This window comes from Megalops cyprinoides, chromosome 17, assembly GCF_013368585.1.
Source record: "Megalops cyprinoides isolate fMegCyp1 chromosome 17, fMegCyp1.pri, whole genome shotgun sequence".
Lineage (NCBI taxonomy): Eukaryota > Metazoa > Chordata > Actinopteri > Elopiformes > Megalopidae > Megalops > Megalops cyprinoides.
Window position 1 is genome coordinate 265,456 of NC_050599.1, and position 22,692 is coordinate 288,147.

General features: G+C 44.5%; 3 protein-coding genes across 3 annotated transcripts; 2 read left to right on the forward strand and 1 right to left on the reverse strand.

Annotated features, from left to right (window-relative positions):
* Window positions 1-3,579: 3,579 nt before the first annotated feature.
* Window positions 3,580-5,057, reverse strand: LOC118791965 (rho-related GTP-binding protein RhoB-like). Its single transcript, XM_036549563.1, has one exon. It carries the CDS (start codon window positions 4,903-4,905, stop codon window positions 4,315-4,317), a length of 591 nt encoding a protein of 196 aa, XP_036405456.1. The 5' UTR covers window positions 4,906-5,057; the 3' UTR covers window positions 3,580-4,314.
* Window positions 5,058-11,606: 6,549 nt separating this feature from the next.
* Window positions 11,607-13,222, forward strand: LOC118792313 (syndecan-1-like). Its single transcript, XM_036550139.1, has 3 exons — window positions 11,607-12,215; window positions 12,474-12,594; window positions 13,065-13,222. The coding sequence occupies exons 1-3, from the start codon at window positions 11,607-11,609 to the stop codon at window positions 13,220-13,222; spliced, it is 888 nt and encodes a 295-aa protein (XP_036406032.1).
* Window positions 13,223-16,602: 3,380 nt separating this feature from the next.
* Window positions 16,603-21,039, forward strand: LOC118792314 (lysosomal-associated transmembrane protein 4A-like). Its single transcript, XM_036550140.1, has 5 exons — window positions 16,603-16,656; window positions 17,834-17,913; window positions 19,590-19,737; window positions 20,523-20,703; window positions 20,852-21,039. The coding sequence occupies exons 1-5, from the start codon at window positions 16,603-16,605 to the stop codon at window positions 21,037-21,039; spliced, it is 651 nt and encodes a 216-aa protein (XP_036406033.1).
* Window positions 21,040-22,692: the final 1,653 nt, after the last annotated feature.

A 22,692-nucleotide genomic window follows, 5' to 3' on the forward strand; every position in this document is an offset into this window, starting at 1 on the left:
TACACACACACATGCATGCATACACACGCACACAGACACGCACACACACACAAAGCGCACACAAATTGAACCACTTCAGATGTATTTTGATGAACTGAACTGCAGTATAGCCTGATTACCATGGTCCAATCATTTTACATATGTGGGTACAATCAAAACCTCAACATTCACTGCTGACCAAAAAGGAAATGAGAATCTTGGAAGCCAAAATGGCCCCCTCAGTATGCAAGTAGGCCAATATTCTCAGGATCCTCAGGATATCTGACAGCAAGGTCTGTCCATCCAGACATGATCAGTAGCAAATTACTGCCCTTGAATCCAGTTTTATTTTGAGGAAACATTTATATATGAAATTATGTGAGGTGCAAAAACAAATGCATACATTTGCAGACAGCAATCCAATGACACATTTCTGATACATCTCTGTGGGGGACAGTGAAAATGAGCAAACAGCTCTTTGCAGATGCTGGGAGAGGGACTGAGTTCCCAGGAGACATCAGCAAGCTCTGCTTGTTGTACTGAGGCTGACAAGGAGAGTCCCAGAGGGCCCATCTCTCACTGCAAGGCTGGGACTGGGAATAAATCAAAGTGTGGAGAGACTGACACCTCTCTGAGTAGATTGTATTTCTTCTGGTGTGTTATGCACAGAAAAGTGGATTTCTAGAAGAAAAAAACATCAACAATTCATTAAACTACTACATTCACTCGGGAAAAACTACGGGGAGTGTTGGGAATATGATAAATACTAACAGAGATTGATCTCAGAAACATAATCAAAGGATTTATAGAAAATCAAATTCAAGTCTTATACGCACAGGTACATACCTGTGAGAGAACAGGACTGTGGAGATGGGTATCTGCCATAGATTAATATGTGATTTTAACATTGTGTTTTTCACATTGCCATCAAACCCTTTCAAGTGGTATTCTTGTCATAGTACTTGAAATTCATTGTGCATTAAAACCCATGTCTGTAAGTGTTACATTTACATTTTACATTTATTTATTTAGCAGACACTTTTATCCAAAGCGACTTACAAAAGTGCATACAGTAGGTACAGCGACAGTACGGGGACAGGATGTGTACAGTTCCACAATGAGACAGTTCTCAGCTGAGACCAAGGTCTGTTTGAGGACGCAGTACTATCAGATTTTTACAATTACAGCCTAAAGGGCAACTAGTACGATATACTTTCGAACGGCAAACTTCAACAACTTCAAACGGCACATGAGCGTCAGGGTAAAGGCGGCAACAAGAGACAAAATTTAAAAGCACAATTTAAAAAGCACAGCAATTTACGACAGCACTGATGGGCGGGGGGGGGTGGGGGGGGGCAGCAATTGTGTGCTGGGTCAGTCCAGGTAGAGTCTGAAGAGGTGCGTCTTCAGGCCCCGTCTGAAGGACTGGGGTGAAGGAGCTGTCCGTAGCGTGTTGTCATGTATGTCATTGTATCTCTGAAACTTTAAGAAACTGTGTCCAGGTAACACACGTGTATGCTGAATGGTCTTCTTCAAGCCTCACCTCTCCCTCCAGCAGAGAATTTCAGCAATTTTGAAGTTGTTACCACAGCGGAGGTCTGAAGTGACTCTGCAACATTAAAGTTACTCAATGCTCTCTGTCTCTCTGTCTGGTTCCTTCCCGCTATCCCCCGTGCTCTCTGGGGTGTGGAAAAGATGGACGCTATCATTTTCTGTCAGTTACAATGTGACAGCTGTTTAGACGGCTTCTGAGCGACCCAGCTCCTCTGAGCTGACTGCTGGGGGGGACAAGCTGGGGACAGCAGTGAGCCACAACTCAAAGCCCAGGCTTGGCCGCTCCACGCAGGCCTCAGCCAGTGATTTTTCATCCTCACAGATTTAGCGTTTCCTGATTTAAACAAAAACATCAACAACAACAGCTTCCTGTATGAGTCTTAAACTCAATAGTGAGCGACAATTCAAAGCATTCCAGTGCTGCTGATTTCAGTGCATGCAGGCCCTGTGTGTATGATGTTGTGCTGAGGGATGGATGTTTCCTCTTTCTGTTCTGCAGACTCAGCTCAGGTTTCTTCCCATTGATAAAGGCTAAAATGAAATTGTTGATGTAAAATTACTTAAAATACTGAAATATATAGCTATATATATATCTATCTGTCTTGGAATTGTTAGATTTCAGAAACGAAATGAAAAATACATATATGTGAACGAGTACCACATAAAAGGCTAGGCCATAGGTGCTTGGTCCCTCTTTATCCAGAGCCTTAAACACTGATGAGGGAGAGATGTGCCATGTTAGCACTCTGATGAACGGGTCCCACTCCAGCTGGGACACGTCTGGGCATGTGAGGAGGCAAACGGCTGTGTGACTGACAGGCTGGTCATGTGACACCCCCAGCATCCCACATCTTGTTTTGATCTTGATGTTTTTAAACTGACTGAAAGCAGCTGCAGGCTGTGTGTCCCCACCAGAACAAACATTCTTTATGTGTGCCTTTAATTTCACTCAAACAGTCAGCATCCATACTGCAATGCTGGTAGTGATCACTCACTGCAATTCTGCTGAAAACACTCAAACACAAGACAATCATCAATCTTCTGATCACTACAAAGTGTAATTGCAGTTTTAGATTAAAAAAAAAAACAGACAAAAGGATTATGGGCTCTTTGCTGTCTGGTGCTGTTCTGTTGAGCTGCTTCGCAAAACCACCTGCAGTCAAGTTTAACTCAGTGGGTATAAGAGAATGCATTTACAGGCGGTTTATCCCAACCCCGCAACTTACACCAGAACGAACAACAGAGGAGCTATGACTGGCCTTAAGCCTGACTTCTGCCATGCAATATCTGAAAAATAAGTGGGTAGTCTTGAAACAAAAAGCATATACACTATGTTTACACTGTAGTCTTGAAGCATATTTACAACTGAAACTTTCGAGCACTAGGACCTTCAGGAATGAACACACTGCGACCTCACCCTGGAAACACAGGATACCAAATACTACCAAGGACTTTTTGTCTCACTCCTGCATGTTTTAGATCACTCCCTGCTCCAACACAGCTGATTCAAATGATCAGTTTGTTATTCAGCAGCTTCAGGAGTTCATAACGAGTTGATCATTTGAATCAGCTGTGTTGGAGCAGGAAGAGACCTAAAACATGCAGAGGGTTGGCCACCCCTGCTCTAGTGTGAATGGAATGAGTATCAAAGCCATGCACATTTACAGTGCTGTATGTATCATGCTCTGTGGCGTAGAGAATGTTGTGAAACGCTATTTCAGTTACACAAGAGTATTTATCTCAAATGTTTAATAGTTTCAGAAAAGCTGTTTAAACAGCTTACTGTTAACATCTCATACAAAGTGTAATTTAAACGGCAAACACCATTGTACTACACATTTTAAGAAGTATGAAAAATACATCAGGAAACATTCCTAGCTTTCTCTTCAAGAGAGAAATCAATGCATTTTAACACAAACACTTTTCAATACTCCAAAAGTTATTTTACTCACTAAAACCGAGGTACATTACAATGTCCTGTTATGGCAGCCAAATGCGGCTTAGATCACTCGAGCAAAAAATTTGAGACTTCACAGCATAATTTCTCGGGACGCTGCGTTTGGACGCTGATGTAGAGGTTTGTCTGCATATTAGCACCGGGTTATTGTGCAACATAAAGACACGGAAGAAGTGGTTAGCCAACAGGGCAAAAGCTGGAGTTCCATAATACTGTACTGTACACAAAACTCTGCAAACGGAGACAAAGCAGGCACGTTTTTATTGATCAACCCGTTTATAGAAGCAAGGTGGCTGAAGCATTTGTCGCCAGACCAGTCTGCGCTATTACCCAACCCCCACACCCTTTTAAAATGTTCCCATTTATTTCACCATGCTCCGTTCTGTTCCACGGCTGTTCCGTTCACTCACGACGTACAGGAAGCGTCAGAATCTGAAGCATGTTCAGGTAAAGTGTCTCTTTACTGCTAAATTGTCCTTCCAAATTATTTCCCAGTTGCATCAGTCTTTCGTTTTACTAGCTAGCTAGGTAGTAATTGCAGCAGGATTTATCTTCAAAATGTACCGCCGAGTAACATGATACATTTCGTCCCAGATACTCTCAGTACGGTCAACAAAACTTCCCCAGCACGGTCCCACGACAGAGGTCCATCAAACAGCAGACAGAGGTCTACAAACCCTTCTAACGTCCTATGCGAAGCGCACCGCGTTTTACAGACGAGCTTAAAGGCCGGTGTCGGGGAGGTCTCTGCACCCTTTTGGCACAGATGGACGATTTTTTTTGCGATTTCACCTCTCGCATTGGAGTAGTTCCACCCATTCAGTTTACAGCAAGGTACAGCAATTCACACAGCCCCCAGACGACCTGGATATCTTCTGTAAAGCTGCGCGGGTGGCCGTCTCGAACACCTCCCGCACTCCATCCTTGGTTTTGGCTGAGCACTCCAGGTAGTCGTATGCGCCGATACGCACAGCCATGGCTCTCCCATCCTCGCTTCTCACCGGTTCCTGCTTCATTCTGGCCAGTTCGTTTCTGATGTTCTCGTCATTCCGCAAGTCCTTCTTGTTGGCAACTAAAATAATTGGCACATTTGGACAGAAGTGCTTCACCTCCGGCACCCACTTCTCGGGAATGTTTTCCAGCGAATCCGGACTGTCCACGGAAAAGCACATCAGTATCACATCGGTGTCCGGGTAGGACAGCGGACGAAGTCGGTCGTAATCTTCCTGACCGGCCGTATCCCAAAGGGCCAGCTCCACTTGCTTGCCGTCCACTTCGATGTCGGCCACGTAGTTCTCGAACACGGTGGGCACGTACACCTCGGGGAACTCGTCTTTACTGAATACAATCAGCAGGCAGGTTTTGCCACACGCACCGTCTCCCACAACCACCAGCTTCTTACGGATAGCGGCCATTGTTTCCAATCTTCTGACAAAAAGAGGACAATTCAGAAGATGACCTGAGTAATTTAACAGTGTCTGGGTTTTTGGAGATGATGAATCTGTAACCAAACGCTGAGTTAAAAACCCCAGCCCCAGGAAGCGGATTCACCCTCTCCGTATCTTGGTACTTGGTACAATTTTTAACTGTATCGGGGCACCTTCTTTATAAAGTGCCCAGCTGCTTTCCTAATATAGCGATCCAATTGGGAAAGGAGAAGTGAGCTCATTGATTGTGAAAGAGGAGCTGATTGGTCGACACTGTGATACCCCACTAGCGGAGGTAAGGGTATTACCACGAGGAGTCCCACGCTGAGTGGGGATGAGGATCGGAGCAAGCACGCTGATCCGGGACCACCTAACCCTCGCGCGAATAAAGCACACTCTCCACTAGGCCCTATTTACATGGGATTACACAGGGTCAGCAAGTATCATGCAGGCGTCCAATATCACAGTTGTGAAAATAGAGCGCACATCAAACGCAATGCTCTCGGAAATCTAAAGAGTAATTACAAAAATACAGCTAGAGATTGTGATAACCATGCCATCACGTTAAATGTTACTAATTTAGCAGACCTTAGCAGACCACCCAATAAATACGTTAAATAATCTGTGAGAAACGATCTTGTGACATTCACTTTTCTTTATTTTCATGCAAAAAACAGTAACTGAATTAATAAAATGCTAGAGTTCAAAGCAGTTTTCACTGCACGGCGTTAGTGTTTACGTGTAGGGTAATGTTAACAGCCATCATGAAGCGGGAGGCGGGAGTTCCTGGCTGGGTACGTTGCATGTCGCAGCATGTTCCCCTTTCAATCATCAAATGCAACAGCAATCGCTGTAAAGCCTGGTTTCATTCAGTTTCATACAGCTTTCACACAAAGTTCTCCCTTCCATGAACAGCTATCAGTATTTACCATGTATCACCAGGACACTGATGAAAGTAACCAATTTTAAGCCAATTTAAAATATATATTCAACTTAATAATTTTATAACAGCTGTGCCACATATTTAAAGGACACATTTAGTGAGGGAGTGTAAAATCATTGCCTTTCAGACTCTGACAGACTTTTGTGTCTCTATCAGTGATGGTTTCAGTTCACCACCATGGACATGGCTAATAATATGGGCTTAAAGAGTGATGGAGGAGGTCTGAAGGCTCTGTTGAAAGATGGTGTGCATTTCCGCTGTCCATGAGACTGTGGAGAGATCTGTCACATATACATCGATACAGAGGTAAGCAGGCGTGTTGGCAGGAGATGCACAAGTTCAGTTACATGCTGGATATTAGAGTGGGTAAAGTCATAATTGTAATAAAGCTCCATTCTTTTCCCAGCTAATGTGCTGTGGACAGGGCGGGGCCCACCACAGTCTGCTGAATGACTGTGCACCATGTCACCTGCCAGTGTTAGGTGGCACTGGAATGTCCAGATGGGTGCAGTGAGTGAACTGTGTTTTTGGTAACTGCCCTTATTCACCACCCATACAGTAAATGCAACACCTACTGCTGTGGTCTCAACAACGCATTCTTACAGTTAAAGTTATGGCAATATCACTTCTAGTTATCAGCCAATGAGCTGTGCAGTTTCTTCTTCATTAAATTAGCGTTTTACTAAGGGAAGTCTATATCAGCATTGATGGAAACATATTGTAATTATTATGTTTTTATACAGTGTTGTACACAGCTTGTAAGGTGTAGCACCTAAACCTGTGTTACATTTTCTGCTGGAAGATATGTAACTAATGGCAAGAGAGGAAACACATGCTCCATGTTAGGGTGGCAGGTGTAAATGATCTGATTTTGCTGATACCTTTTAATAATTAAGTGGGTCATTTACATCCACAATCATTGATTATTTGGCATAAAATCCAATTAATCCACGCAGTAGACACACTCACTACCTCCCAGGAGACACCATTTTAGCATAGTCTCTATCTATCTCTAGTCTCTAACCAATTCTTTAATATAATGTATTTAACTTCACTAATTCCATTATGTAGCATGTGTTTCATGCATTGTACCATGATTTTTTGTGATTGCGTTATCTCTGAGCAATCTTACCACGGAAGAACAAGGTTACCTTTAACGAGACATCCTCAATCATGGCCAGCAGATGGCGGTGCAATCCTAGTTATCGACACCCACAAGATGATGGCCAAGCAGATAGATGGAAGCAGGTAGAATTTGGAAATGAGTGAATGAATGTACACAATTCAATCCATACATTGCTAGACTAATCATTTTGGACACTAACACATGCCTATAATTTTGAAGGTGTAGTTGCAGGAAATTAATATGTGGACTGTTTCAAAGCTATCATTTAAGAACTTGCATTACATTACATGCATTTGGCACACGCCCTTATCCAGAGCGACTTCCAGCACAAAAGTGCAGAAGTGTATCAATTCAAGCTGAACGAGCAAGTGTCAGACCATTCAACAACACTCCCAGACCACTGAGTGTGAACATGACGCCATTCGAGTAGACAGCCTAGAAACCAAGGGAAGCCAAGTACACACACTGCCATACATCACCGTCACGAGATCACAGACTCCAGAACACATTGAAATAATAGATAGAAATAATCAGATAAACAGTTAGTATTACAAGTAGCAGATGTTAGGGGGGGACTGAGGTAGAACCGAGAATGAATCTGAAGAACTGGCATGAGTGTGAGTGTGCGTGTGTGTGTCCCCTTTCACATCCGTATAAGAATATGAGTTCAGCTCTCGCTCCAGGAAAATGGTGGCACATTTTCTGTGAGGAATCAGATGGCTGCCTTTCATTAGGATCACGGAGTTTATTAATAATGTCAGTTTGGCTCTTTCGTGCTTTGACGCGCCCATTGGGAGGCTGAAAAAACCCCAGTTCAGCGCCCTGCCTGACTGATACCCCGACAAATAATTCTTGTTTTTTGAAAACTTTATTTCCCTTTTAAGATGGATGTCACCAACCAAGAAGAGCACAAGTTGTAGCAATAAAAGCACGGTCCGTTTCTTTGCCAGCCATTTGTGTCAACCTGTACTGCACGCCTGTGAAACTTTCTGAGCGGGGACAGACGCACCTTCACTGAGTCAGTCAACCGTGGGCGGAGTGAGCGGTATCAGAGCTTATCTGTGATATTATGTTTGATATTCAACAATTAGCGCACCAGGATATGTAACAGTGCCACTGAAAGATATAAGAAATAACTCGCTTCCGATGATAGGTCTTCAGTATTGTCACAAGAAATAACACCTCATTCATAAGACAAAATGAAAATGCGAGGTACAGCCATGCTGCTGATGTGCTTCGGCTGTTTTTCTGTTGCGCTTTCGGTGAGTTTGAAGTTACTTTAACCGAACTTTTCCTATCGTCACACCTTCGCAGGTGATGAGTGATTCTTTGAGCAGCGTGGTATTTACAAAAACGAAAGAAGTGGGTTATTATGAAAACTTACGCCAGGACTCATAAGCAAACGGGAACGAGCGAGAAACAGATTTGTAAGCACACGTTTACTTTACGCTAATGGATTGTACTCGCAGGGGCGGGTATAACTGTCGATTCTACGTCTTCAGACGGCTTCCGTAATTTTAACAGCATTGGACGTCTTAACGGGGTTAATGTAATGCAGACAGATTTTAATGTAGGCTATAGAGCCGTCGGTATTATTTGTTATAAATTATGCATGAAATTACTTCATTACGTAGTCTATGCAATTCTCATATTCTTAATTAACACTTTAAATCTTTAATCATTTCAATCATCATTTTAGTTTTTTTTTTAACCCACGCTGAAGGTTATGTAGTAATGTTCATGTAGTCTGTTTACCCCATAGATTCCATTTCGAGAGCTGATATATAAGTATAACGTACATGGTTTTTAGTGATAAATCTATGTGCCTGTTCTTTCTCTGAGTGGTAGGTCGGGTTGGATGATGATCAACACTTTATTTCCTTCATATCGATCTTCCAGCAATTTTTCCTGAATTTGTTTGAAATTCTGCATGGTATCTACTCTCAGTTCCGTATAAAAGGTTGCAGATTCTCTGCTCTGGAGCATTTGTTTATGCTTTGGCTATCTCTCGCTGATGAAGGATTTCCTTTTGGGAAGCCTAGTGATGGCTAAATTATTTTTGACTGAGAATATACTCCCCTCTAGACCTAATCAGTCTCTCTTTAGATCTCTAAAACTCATGAAGTTAAAATGTATAACAAATTGCTTACTGGTGCTACTTTTGGTAGTTCCATAAGAATTTCAGGTGTCTGTGTTTGTCGGCCCATTGGTCCCAGCCAGCTGTGTTCCTGCAGATTCTCTGCCTTCTGTTTGGAACATCAGTGCATGTTTTTCAGTTCTGATGATGGAAAAGGGAAACTGTGGTGTATGTTAATAAAAGGCCTGACATGTTATGATTTAGTCCACCTCAGTCCAGAGAGGGACCAAACGTGTGCAGTGTGGCTGAATTCCAGGCTTCTCCCAGGCAGCTGGACTGTGCAGCTCTGATCTGAGGGACGAGCAGGTCCAAACGCAACCTGTCCATGCTACAGCCCTGGGGAGGGTGGGGTCAGTCCCACGTTGCTGGAACGGGCATCCAGTCCTCAGCTCTGAGTCCGATTACACTCTCCCAGCTGAGCTGCTGGCTGAAGAATGAGAAATACAAACCTACCCTTTTGAGGGCAGAAAAGGTAGAATTCCTGCTTTTATACTGAGGTAAATTTATATTGTACTTCAGACAAAAAGGGCCTTTGTGGACAGATTAAAACAGGACCCTGCTCCAATCCCTCCATATGTTCTTACTGGCTGTTTAACCCTAACCCTAACCCCAGAGCCCAGGTTTCTTGCAGACCCGGGTGTCCTGTGGGTTTCCTGCGGTTGTCCTGCAGGCGTCCTGTGGAGCCCGGGTTTCTCTGGGTTTGGGAGAGGTGCACTGGGCCAGGGGAACATCTGAGAGTCTGTTTAAACAGCCGGACAGGTGGAGGCTGGGTGGCACTGTCAGGTTTTACAGAGACACACCCAGTCACTTGCCGTGTTCACAATAAACCATAACCCTTCCCATTGTTCAGCCAGCTCATTTAACCGCTGCCCTTGTGCTTCCTTTGGTTAGCAGTTTCTGTCTCCCTTTATTTCTCTTTGTGGCACTTTGCTACCTGAAAAAGAGGGTTAATGTGTAAAGTGTTAATCTCATCTGAGAAGCACTGCACGTATAACATCATATCAAGGTTAAAACTGCAGCGTTCGCACACCTCTGCCAGTTACTAAATCTCACCATCATCTGTGACTGCTGTGCACAGAGGCAGGTTGTGGGCAGAGGGCAGCCACTCCAGAGGAATAAAACCTGCACTGGATTCATAGCGGTCACTGTCAGAATGCTGACACGCGGTCTGGCTCCACAGAGATTCCTCTGTCAGGCACAGCTGTGCAGTCGGAGCAGTCTGAGAATGGAACGAGGAGGAAAGGAGAAGGGTATTTCTGCCAAATTGTGCTTTTCTCTTTGTAAGGCTACATGTATTAAAAGCATCAGAATGAATTAGAGGAGCAAGTTCAGCCTGTGGCTGCTTATTTTCATTCCTCTGCAGCCATGCGCACGAGAGGTGAATGTGAGGCATGAAAGACTGCTGTATGAGGCTGAGCTTTGGGGGAAATAGGAAACAGGTCTGTTTGTTAGAGCCCTTGTTTGCTCAGCGTTGTATGTCTTCCAGGGCTTAGTTGCTCTAGATTTTAGAATGCTGCTGACTGAAGTGTTAGATGATGATACTTTTCAGACATGCGATTGGCTGAGAGATTCCTCAAGGTTAAGCCATGAAGAGCAGTATTAGAGCTGCTGTCATTGTAACCTTGGTATAAAACTGTGTGTCCACATGCCCTCTGTGTGGGCTGTAGTGAGTGGCACAGAAGTAATATTTGACTTCATTCACACACATACCGTATGCAGTCAGAGAGGTCATCTTAGTTCTGTCCTATGGAAAGAGTCAAGTGATAAAACATTTATTGATCTCAACCGATTCTCTTACTGCAGACAAAGGCCACTTTGTTCACTTATCTCAGCAGTTAATCGGGAAATGAGATTCACCAGCCATCAGCCAGGGAGCTGTTTCTCTGTGTGTGTCTCTGAGTGAGAGTGTGTCCCTGAGTGAGTGTGTGTCTCTGAGTGAGAGTCCGTCCCTGAGTGAGAGTCCGTCCCTGAGTGAGAGTGTGTCCCTGAGTGAGAGTGTGTCCCTGAGTGAGAGTCCGTCTCTGAGTGAGAGTGTGTCTCTGAGTGAGTGTGTGTCTGAGTGAGAGTGTGTGTCTGAGTGAGAGTGTGTCTCTGAGTGAGAGTGTGTTTGAGACAGTAATCTCCCTTTCAGCGTTTGAACTGTAATCTCCTTTTCGGCGTTTAGATTGTAATCTACCATTCGGTGTTTGGATTGTAATCTACCTATCAGATTTGGATTGTTATCTACCTTTCAGATTTGGATTGTAATCTCTCATTCTACATACAGGGTGTATGTGACCTCAGATGTTTAGCGTTAGGAGCTTTATTCTGTAACCCCTCAGTATCACAGTCAGTTCTGCATTAGAAAACCATCTTGGTTTTGAACCCAGAGGCCCAGACTCCAGTGTCCCACTGCATGTCTGCCTGCGTTACTTGTTGTGACCTAATGTTCTCTGAACATTTTCTGAACGTTGTCTCCCTCGTTTGCCTGACAGCAGGACCCTATGATCCTGGAGGCCTTGAATGGATCTGGTGATGACCTGGACAATTCGGGCTCGGGGGACTGGGAGCCCCCTGGAGTCCACCCCCCCACTGAGGGGGAGACCGGCACCACCTCGGCCCCACCCAGCGGCCCTCATCCTGAGGACCTCCAGCACCGAGCCGTCTCTGCCAGTCCAGCAGAAACCATGCCAATAACCACACCCCCTCATGCAAAAGCCACACCCAAGACCCCTCCCACTGCACTCACTGCTGGGAATGTGGAGCATGAGGTTGTAGGGGAGCCGATGATCACCCCACCTGAGGATGAGGGGACAGCGCCCCCTACTGTTCACTCACACACCACGCCCCGCTTGGAGGAGGAGGGGACAGCTCGCTCACACACCACGCCCCGCTTGGAGGAGGAGGGGACAGCTCGCTCACACACCACACCCTGCTCGGAGGAGGCCGACTGCCTGGACTCCTCTGGAGACGACGCCGAGTCTGGCGATGGTGCGGTTGGGATGTCGACCAGCTCACTTCTCACAACTGAGAGACGCACTGAGTCCATATTCACCGAGGAGGAGAAGCTCATTCCCCACGGCAGGGCCCACAACACGGACAGTGAAACAGCAGTAAGAACCGCGCTGAGGACCCGGCTGCGAGACAAGCCTCACCCCTCCGGCTTAGTTTCTTTTCAAAACAGACTGATAGTTCTAGCAGTTGTAGACTTATGGGTGTTTGTTATTAATAAATGCAAAGATATACTTTCAGTGTCATAAAATATACAGATGTGTATGACTGTGATTTACTGTGTCACTGTGGCAGTCGTGTGGATTTCTGAGGTTTTTTACTGTCACTTTCACCTGTGTGCATTTCCACACACCTCTCAGGATGACTCAGACCTGACATTTGATCCCAAGACAAAGGAGGAGGAAGCAGAAACAACAGACTCTCCTGTGGGCAGTTTGGCAAAGAGCCAGGGCCTTCTGGAGAAGAAGGAAGTTCTTGCAGGTAAGATCTGCTGTTGTGACCATCTAAAGATCACTGATAGGATTTAAAGGAAGCTTGTACACCTAATGTCCTCTACATACTTGTGTAACAATGGAGATTTCACAAGGATTAAGATGCAAAGATTGTTTCCTCACATCAAAAGATGCCGCTTTCTGGAAATATACATCTATCATTTTATTACAATAGCAATGATAGATTTAGTGCTCTTTTAAATCATTGTAGAATATGAATGATTCATGCATGTGTCATGCAATCATGCTGCAATGATTTTAGAAAAACAAATCGTGTCCTTGTCATTCAGTCCCCACCTATATCATGTACTGATTACCTCTGTGCCAGGCACTGAGCCAGGCTGTGTCAGGGTGAACTCTGCCCCTGTGGGCAGTGCCAGCTGGAGACGGTGCCTCTGTGACACAGCGTCTCTGTGACACAGCGTCTCTGTGACACAGCGTCTGATCCTTCCTCTGCAGGGGTGCTGACCGGGGGCGTGGTGGGGCTCATCCTGGCTGTGGCTCTGCTCTCTCTCATGGGCTACAGGATGAAGAAGAAGGACGAGGGCAGCTACTCGCTGGATGTGCAGCAGAGTGGATACCAGAGACCCCAGAGACAGGAGGAGTTCCTCGCATAAACCTCTGCACACACACACACACACACACACACACACACACACACACACACACACACACAGACACACACGCACACACACAGACACACACGCACACAAACACACACACAGACACACACACGCACACAAACACACACACAGACACACACACACACACACACACGCACACACACACACACACACACAAACACACACACACACACACACGCACACTTAATCATGGATATTGTAGCAAAGTTAACATCAGACAAGGTTAAAACATGATAATTAAAATTGCCTGTGCTGAAAAGTTTATTTCTGTTATACAATGACCTGTCATGAATAGCTTTTAAATGTATGAGGTTATTAAACTGACCTGTTTCTGTAAATCTCACAGCTAAAATATGAACTGTTTTGCTGTAAATAATCACATATCAGGTGACCTCACCTTTTCCTGCATGGCTACAAAAAATAAGAAAGAATTTGAACTTTTGCAGGTTGAACACAAGACCCTCTGTTCTCCATTTGCAGTCCACGTGTTTTTGCTGCCGTTTTTTCTTTGCAAGGATTAAATTTGTGCACGTGTGTATGATTCTATGAAAATACTGCGGTTTGGTTTTTACAGTGGTGTGTTTATACAGTATTTGTATAGCTCTTGAATTTTTATTGTCATGGCATGATTTTTTTTATTTGTTCCTTCATGCAAGATTTTTATGTTATTCCCTGCCAGTCTATATAATTGAGATTGTACAGTTGCCTTATGAATAAATACCCGGTTAGACTCCCTCTCACGTTTAATCTGAATTGTAATTTGCGTTCCTTCTGCTTGAATGCATGATGGGAATTGTAGTCCTCCATGATGCCACCAAACCTTTGGGTTCCTTCAGTCCCTATTTCAGAGGAAAAGCAGGAATGCAGAGGAAGCTACGCTGATTGCTGTCTCTTCAGATGATGAGATGCTGGTCTGTGCCAGAGCCCCATGGGGCAGCTGGGATGAGGTTATTTCCAGTTTAAGAGCCTTATAATTAGCGGCCTCTCATATCTGAAATTGCTGTTGATTTTTTTACTTTGCATTGGGGGAGAAATTGCATGGATACTTTCAAGTTATGAATTGTTTAAATCTCTCTATTCTACTTGTTCATCATTAAGGAAATATGTCCCTTGTGTGAAAGGACTTGCCTGTGCTGTTAAGTTGGAATGAAAGTGTAATGTAATCATTGTGTGTGTCACTGCCTCAGAACGCAGAATCCCGGAGCAGCAGTGTGGTGTAGTGGTAAGGAGCAGCAGTGTAGTGTAGCTGTAAGGAGCAGCAGTGTGGTGTAGCTGTAAGGAGCAGCAGTGTGATGTAGCAGTAAGGAGCAAGGCAGCAGTGTAGTGTAGCGGTGAGGAGCAGCAGTGTGGTGTAGCGGTGAGGAGCAGCAGTGTGGTGTAGCGGTGAGGAGCAGCAGTGTAGTGTAGCGGTGCGGAGCCGCAGTGTGGTGTAGCGGTGAGGAGCAGCAGTGTAGTGTAGTGGTGAGGAGCAGCAGTGTGGTGTAGCTGTAAGGAGCAGCAGCGTGGTGTAGCGGTAAGGAGCAGCAGTGTGGTGTAGCGGTAAGGAGCAGCAGTGTGGTGTAGTGGTGAGGAGCAGGGCAGCAGTGTGGTGTAGCGGTAAGGAGCAGCAGTGTGGTGTAGTGGTGAGGAGCAGGGCAGCAGTGTGGTGTAGTGGGAATGGCTCGTGACCCAAAGATTACTGGTTTGAGCTTCCCAGGTGAGCTGTTGTCATTGCTCCTTGGGCATGGATAACATGTACAAACTGTAAACTGTGTAAGTTCCAATGAATACAAGCATCTGCTGAGCAAAAGTATTGCAGTTCCTTATTTCCTTATTTGCAGACTGTTTTGCTGATAAGAAATTGAGGAGTTAATGCGGAAAAAAGCAAAATCTTGTGTCTCTTGGCAGAGAGTTGGACCTTGTTCCTGTCTAAAAGTCCAGATAATCTTTTTCCTGGGGTATCCCAGCAGTGTCATGTCATCAGATGGAGTTACTTGTCTGCCATCTAGTGGCTATGGGTGGGACTCACCATGCCCTTAGAGTTCTGTCACACAGCCATTATCAGCAGTTAGAACTGAATATAAATACTGTGCATTTGTAGTTTTACCAGTACATCTGTGTATTTTCTGTTCAAGTCATGGTTGGATTGTTTTTAGCACAAACCACAACTGTTCTCAGAACCTCAATAGCTGAATTTTCAGGTGAAATGCAAACCCTGGGACAGACTTCCTGTGGGGTCGGGCGCATCTGCTTCCTCAGGTTGTGCTGGAACTGATGATGATGTAGTGTCCATAATGTACAGCAGGGGGCAGATCTGAGCTGACACAAAACAGAATCAGAATCAAGAAATACCCTGGGGGAAAAAATTTCAAGTTTACTAAAAGCACTTTCCTGGAATTGTAATATTAAATATAAAGGAGAGGGCCTATCACAACTCATCAGAATGATCTACACATTTGTGAATATTTTTTCTGTGGCTTCACATTCAGAACATGGGTGTGTGAATATTTTCTATGAAAATATTTCTAGTGAAAATTTCAACACAAAAGTTCACATTTTTTCTACAAGTGAAAATTTAAACATACGAGTTCAGATTTTTGTTCTACAAGTTCTCAAAATTAAGTCTACAAGCTCTCTCATTTTGCAACATATTCACCTTCATATCTTTCTGCTCAGGTCAGGGAGCAGTCATGCTGAGGACAGTGGCTTCTGACCTGTCTCTTTACAGGTTACATCAAAGTGTTCAAACATTTATCAAGTATCCAGATATCTTATCAGCTTGGTAAGAGATTGGCTTTGATGAATTCTGGCATCCCCGTTAAAAACAAACTTCTTGGCACCACCATAATCTTCTTCCTCACACTTATTCAGCCGCCATTTTTGACTTGATGGGATTATGTCCTGTACCATCAGGTCACTGAAATAACTGTTCCTACTACCGACACACACCGACACACACCGAGTGTAACTGGAGAAAAGGGGGACGGATGTAACTTTGGGACCGGGCAGCTCCGGTGCTGCTCTGTGCCTCTGTGAGAAACCAGGAGCAGAAGGAGAACAGGCCTCTCTGCAGCTCAGAGCCCAGCATACAATCGGTACAGTGCGACTCTGTGGCTGGGCTTTCAGTGCACCACAATTTCTGATTAACACCTTAGACTGTGCAGTGTGTCAGGCCCCATAAGAAACCATAATCACTTTTTTGAGCATGTTACCAGCTGCAGCATTTGTTTAATCTTCTAACAGCTACCACTTCAAAGAAATGTACGGTAAGTAGCTTCCATATTGCTGTTGACTCCTGAGGGGGTGATGCACATCATAACAGTTTATCAGAAGTGATATCAACACGATTAAGTAAAAAAATAAAAATAACCGGCATGTTGAAGCTGAAACATTTACTGCCCTACAGAAGGCGAATCTGGGAAGATACAGTGAGCCATATTTAATACTTTCATTGAGAAAACGCACTTTTTTCGCAAGCCACAAAGACAATCGCAAATTCACAGCATGAGCAAAAACAAAGAGGTCTAGCCGTTGTGGCAATAAAAAACCATGCATCTCTTTAAGATCAGACTGTGGAGAACAGTTCTCAGCTCTGGTTCAGCTTGCAGACTCACATGGTACTGTAGGTGCTGTCATGTCAGAACAGGGACGATCCAACACGGTACCTGCTACATGGTGAGTGTAAAACTGCACATTGCTTGCTCTTTGCTCCTGTGCACGTTTCCTTTTGGTTGGCGTAACATTATCTTGCTGGCTAATGTGCACCAGCAAACTGGCACTGACAGGGACAAGAATTATAGCAATATTATAGGTCTGTTTAGATCATACATTATCTGGCTAACTTTCAGGTGCATCCAAAAGCAAAAGACATGCAACTTCACAGAATCCTAGTTATCTGGGGGCCTAACAGCTGGCTTGCTGTCTATTAAGCCCTTCAGTCAGATAGCTGCTAACTAGCAGGCAATAGCTTTGTTTCTTATTGTTGTCAGTGTTGTAGTCTTTGAGATAGCTAATCAGCTAAATGGATTATTTTACAAAACCTCAGCTGATTACATCCTACAGATTATAGTTTATTTACCTAGCAATGGAATACATCACTGGAAATGACAGCTTGCCAGACAGCTAGCTGGCTGTTTGTATATAGTACAGGATGGATATCTAGCCAGCTGCCCATCTAAACCTACCCAGCTAGCTAAATTTATATTTTACACCAGCTGCCATGACTGACACTTTGAGACACACAGGAGATGTGCAGGGAGAATGTGGAGCATATACACTCAAGCCTGTGCACCTCAACAATGCAGCTTTGCAAGCATTTACCAATGAAAATACCGATTGTTCCAACTGGACGATGCAACCCAATTGGACAGCGCTACATTTTTTTTCTTGAAACCTCAGCTTATAGCTTTCAGGAACCCCTCTCTCTATCCACTCCATGCCTTCCTTTCATGTTCTTCCTCCTCATATTTCTCCCTCCCTCACTGTCTTTTTTCACTCGTCTCTTTTCAGCTGTCTGCCCCTCCACCCTCCTGTCCCTCTCCCTCCCTCCCCCCTTCTCACTCTCTCCCTTCCCACTCCCTCACTCTCCCTCCCTCTCTCCTGCAGGTGGTGAAGCTGTTGATGGGGATCCCGCTGACAGTATCTGTAGCTGACCCCAATAATGTCCCTCCTGTTGACCACCTCCAGTATGAGGTCTCAGAGCACGCACCTCAGACAGGATGCCAGGCCACCTGACAAGTGAACAGTCGGCCACAAAACATAAGACAGGTGTAGCTGTGATAGCTGAAGTAATTATCATACAGGTGTAGATGTGATAACTAAATGTAGTCGTTATTCAGGTGTAGGTATGCTGACTAAAGGTAACTATCATGCAGGTGTATGTGTGACAGCAGAAGTAACAGGCTGCCCAGAGCTTCTGCCAACAGGAAATTTCATTTCATTTTCATTTGTTGTTAAATTGCAAGCATTGCTATATACAAATTGTACTGTATACAATAAGAATTATCTAAGATAAATATCTAACATGTTTGAATATTCCTAGAAAGCCTAAATTAAAATAATCTTACAGCTCCACAAAATAGTGGCAGTGTATTCAATGTAAATAAGGAAAAGCAAAAATCTCTCCTTTTAAAGAAGAGTCCACGAACAAAAAAATGAAAAACATTCTGTATTTAATCAAGAAACATTACTTGACATAACCAAGGTCCCACACAGTCGTCTTGAACCTGAACTACTTTAGTATGGCAGTTAAATGCTAGCTCTACAGTGCTTAACAGTCAAAAATGGGAGTGAGGCATTTCTCTTTGCATAACGGTCCGAGTCTGAAAGCTGAGGGTCAGACTGCAGAGTCATGTGATCAGAGACAGGCTGGTTAATAGGGGTGGGCACCCTGGTCTCTGGGATTTAGTCTCATTATGTTTTAACTTGTCAAAATGAGACCATATTAGCAGTATCTGGGTGTCCTGGATCATTCACAGCCTCTTGTGCAGAGTCTACAAGATCCAGGTACCACAGCAGTGTGAGCTGCCTTCTGGTCTGGCCCACTGTTGTTCTTGGCACAAAGAAGACAGACTCAACCCCCCCACACACCCCACTTCCAAGAGGCTGAAAGTCTGAGATCAAATGAGGTCTGAAAGTTTCGGCTGAACTTGGTGGTTGACTGCCAGCTGCCAGGTGTTAATTTCCTTCCCGGACAGGTGTCAGGGCCTTTTCCAGCACCGGTGACAGCAGGATCAGCAGAGCCTGTGATCTGTGTCCCTGCTGGCTGAGGTAGACCTCACATTCCTCAGTGTGGTGCTCAGTCACTTAACACAGGTCACAAGCACACGCATAGTGCCACAAGCTTTAATACTGTACTGTGCAACGCCTTCAACAAACTCTACCCATGGTCAGAGGTCATAACGTAGTGGTAGTACACCCTGTGGCTACCTCATTTCACCTAAAGTCCAGTTACATAAACTCCAAATACTGAAGGATCTTTTACAAATGCCAAGCACATCAAAACCTTTTTTTCATCTCATATGAAAGTTGGTTCTTACAGAGGGAAAACGCAGATATCTTTCCATGTGCTACTTTGTTTCTTTGTGGGGATGGGTTTCTGAAGGATGGCCACAAGGCTGACCTTGCTGACACAGAATTCTCAGCACTCTGTAATTCGGTAAAACCTTACCGCAACGTTAGAAGAATGTTATGTGGTAGCTGGGTAAACTGTCAGTGCTGAGTGAAGCCTGTATCCCACACATTAGCCATTCATCCCCATCCTTTCATCACCTGCCCGCTACTGTACCCCTCAAACCTCAGCACCATCCGCCAGCCCGCCCTCCGGATCTGGGTGAATACCAGATCCCTGCCAGTGTGAAAGGTGGCGTTTGCCCTGTTCCTCGCTGCACCGCAATGGCTGGCTCATCCCGTTCTCCTGCTACCAGCTGTTTGACTTTGCTCTGAGCTGCCTGGTAGTAGTCAGCTCACTCACCTACCTGCCCAGGATGAAGGACTACCTGGACCAGCTGGTCAGTCCATCACCAATGCCTTACTCCCCCTTTCTGTCATAAGAAATTAGAGAAATTTTGTTTCTCCCATTTAGCCTTGATGAAAGTTTGAACTGGGTTTAGTCCAACCTTTGGCTCATACAGTGAAATATTGCCCTGAGATTCTGTATCATCCCAAACAACCTGTCCTAGTCAGCCTGGATGCTGGAACCAGCAAAGGATCAGGAAAATAAGAGGCTTTCCTGAAAGCAGAAAATAGTTTCTCAGGATTTTAATTAGTGAATTGCTGGTGGGTTAGTGTTCTCAGTTAATTTTAGCGTGTGTCATACAGTAACTGTACAATGGCTGGAGCAGTAATTTTATTGATGGCACTGGTTTTAAATGGTTTCAGCTTTTCTCAGTTATCTGATTGTATGTTTGAAAGAAATGAAACCCTTTCCTCTCAGTTTGTAACTGTATATTCCTTTACATCTCATTTCAGAATAAATTAAAATAAAATTCTGGATCACAGACACTCCTATCCAGAGTGACCTACTAGGTGCATCTAATAAAGTGGCATGAAAAGTTGTGCAAACAGGACACTATGGACCACATTTGAACATGCATGCCAGACACAGTGCTGATCTCACAGGTGCTTGAGACTGTCTGAGACACTGTGTATGCGTGCCGGACGATCCAAGGGGAAAGGGTTTTGGTAGCTGGAGTGAGAATAGATGTCTTTAGGAGGTTGAGGTTGAGCTGGTGATGTAATATGTCCCCAGTGTGTGGACTGTTATTGTATGGGAATGTGTGGCCTGTTTTCCAAGCCCGACTTCTACAAGGACAACCTCCTGTCCCTGGACTCCAGCTGTCTGCTGCTCTTCATCCTCATTTTCTTCTCTGTGGGAATGATCTTACAGACCTGTTTCCCACAGGCCTACCTGATCAATTGTGTGTGGAACTGCTACAGATACATCAACAATCGGACCCTGCCAGAGGTGGCTGTGTGCCCCCTTAGATAGCTGCAATCAAAAAGTTCCACAGCCCACAGACCCAGCAGAGACTCACCTGAGACCCAGCTGCCGAGATGCACACTCTCCTTGCCATGATTGTCATGATGGTGATGATGACGATACCAGGAATGAATGATTGACAGGTCCCTCTCGGTGCCTCTTGCAGTGCATCCTGCCCACCTATGAGATGGCAGTGAAGATACCAGAGGAAGATCCCCCCCCCCCACCTGCCAGCGTGAGCCCCCCCCCTACCTGCCAGTGTGAAGCCACACCCCCCAGTCTATCCAAAGTTACAAGCGGCTTGGTGCTTTCATGGAACGGAGGGGTCTGAACATGTGAGAAAACACAGAAAGAGGGCGTTTGGGTAAAATGCTGAAAAAAACAAGCAAAACTATTTTTCCTATTTTTCATGTCTTAACATAAACAGTATAGTGACCAAGAAGGGATATAGTAACACTGCCCTAATGCTGATTAAGAACAGTTTCAGCAAAACTTCCTCTCTCTAAAATAAAATTCACTGGTAAAAAAAACCCTTAAACAATCTGAATCTAGCATTTAATAATTAATCTAATTTTTCTCGTCTTTTGTGCTTTCGGGGTGAAAATTGATTGATTGATTATATTATTGGTAAGTATGAAACACAAGGTGAATTATTTCTTCACTAGTATATTCTGCTTCGATTACGTGCAGGCTTATGAAGACCCTGTAGTGAGCCATATCTGTGCCATATTCATCACAGTGCTGTGTTATATCTGTGCCATATTCACCCCTGTTGCCTGGCTGTGGCCAGCATTGCTGGTGAGGTATGTTTTTGGAGGAGGGGAGTGAGAAACACTGTCCCAGGGGAGAAGCAGGAGTGCATGCTTCTTACGCCTTTGAACGTGTTCTCTTTCTTGTGGCTTCAATAAACATAGAAATCTTTATACTGAGGATTTGAGTAGCCTCTTCTTTGTGCATGTCCAGCATAGGGACATGCATATGGCAGGGCCTAAGGGGGTACTCCAAAACACTTCCATTACAGTGTTGCAGTTTTAGCTATGTTCTTACCAATGGGTGACTTGCACAGGCAAGTAGCTTGCCCAAGGGTACAGCTACAGTGCCCCAGTGGGGAATCAAACCAGAACAGAACCAGCAATCAGTTGGCTACAAGCCCTGCTCTTTACCACTACACCACACTGCCATCAAACTTTCACAGTCAAGGGTCAAACTGGACCGGAGAGGCCAGCAGTCTAAGGCAGGAGGTTAGATGGCAGGAAGCCCTGCTGGGAAGGAGAAGAGATTAGTTGGAACACCTTCCAAAATACAGTGACTTCAGAAAGTTTTCAGACCCCTTCACTTTTTGCACACTTTGTTGTGTTATACACTTAATCTACAATGGATTAAATGTACTCTTTTGACTGATGATCTACAAACAATAACCCATAATAACAAAGCAAAAACGTTTTTTGAAAATTTTTGCAAATTTATTAAAAATCAAAAATTGAAATCTCATTTACACACATGCCCTGTGGCTGTTCCCATTTATTGTAATGAGAGTGGAGTTGACAACATAATTTGAAAATAGATTACCCGTAGTGATATGTGATAATCCAAATAGAGAATAGTTATTGCAATTTTAGTTGTGTTTGAAAGAGTCAGCCTGCGGCTGACAAAAAGCGTGAAGTTCCCCGTACCCACACACCTGCCATCCTACACCCGACTGTTTAAACCATCATCCTGAAATGCAACATTACCGCCACCTAGCGTCCTCGTAGAGTAACCTCGGAAAGCAATTTATAAATACACATTCCATACGAATGGCTCCTGCACTGGCGTTCCATTGAGTCCTTTCTGATGGGCCTGATGTAATTGTATTTTTTCTTGTTCCTTGACATTACAAGACCATTTAGTTCCTGCGGCAACGTTTGCTTAAGGGGGTTAACTGATTACAATATCTTCACCCTTAGAGGGCCACAGCGTAACTACACCTGGTTTCGGATATTTT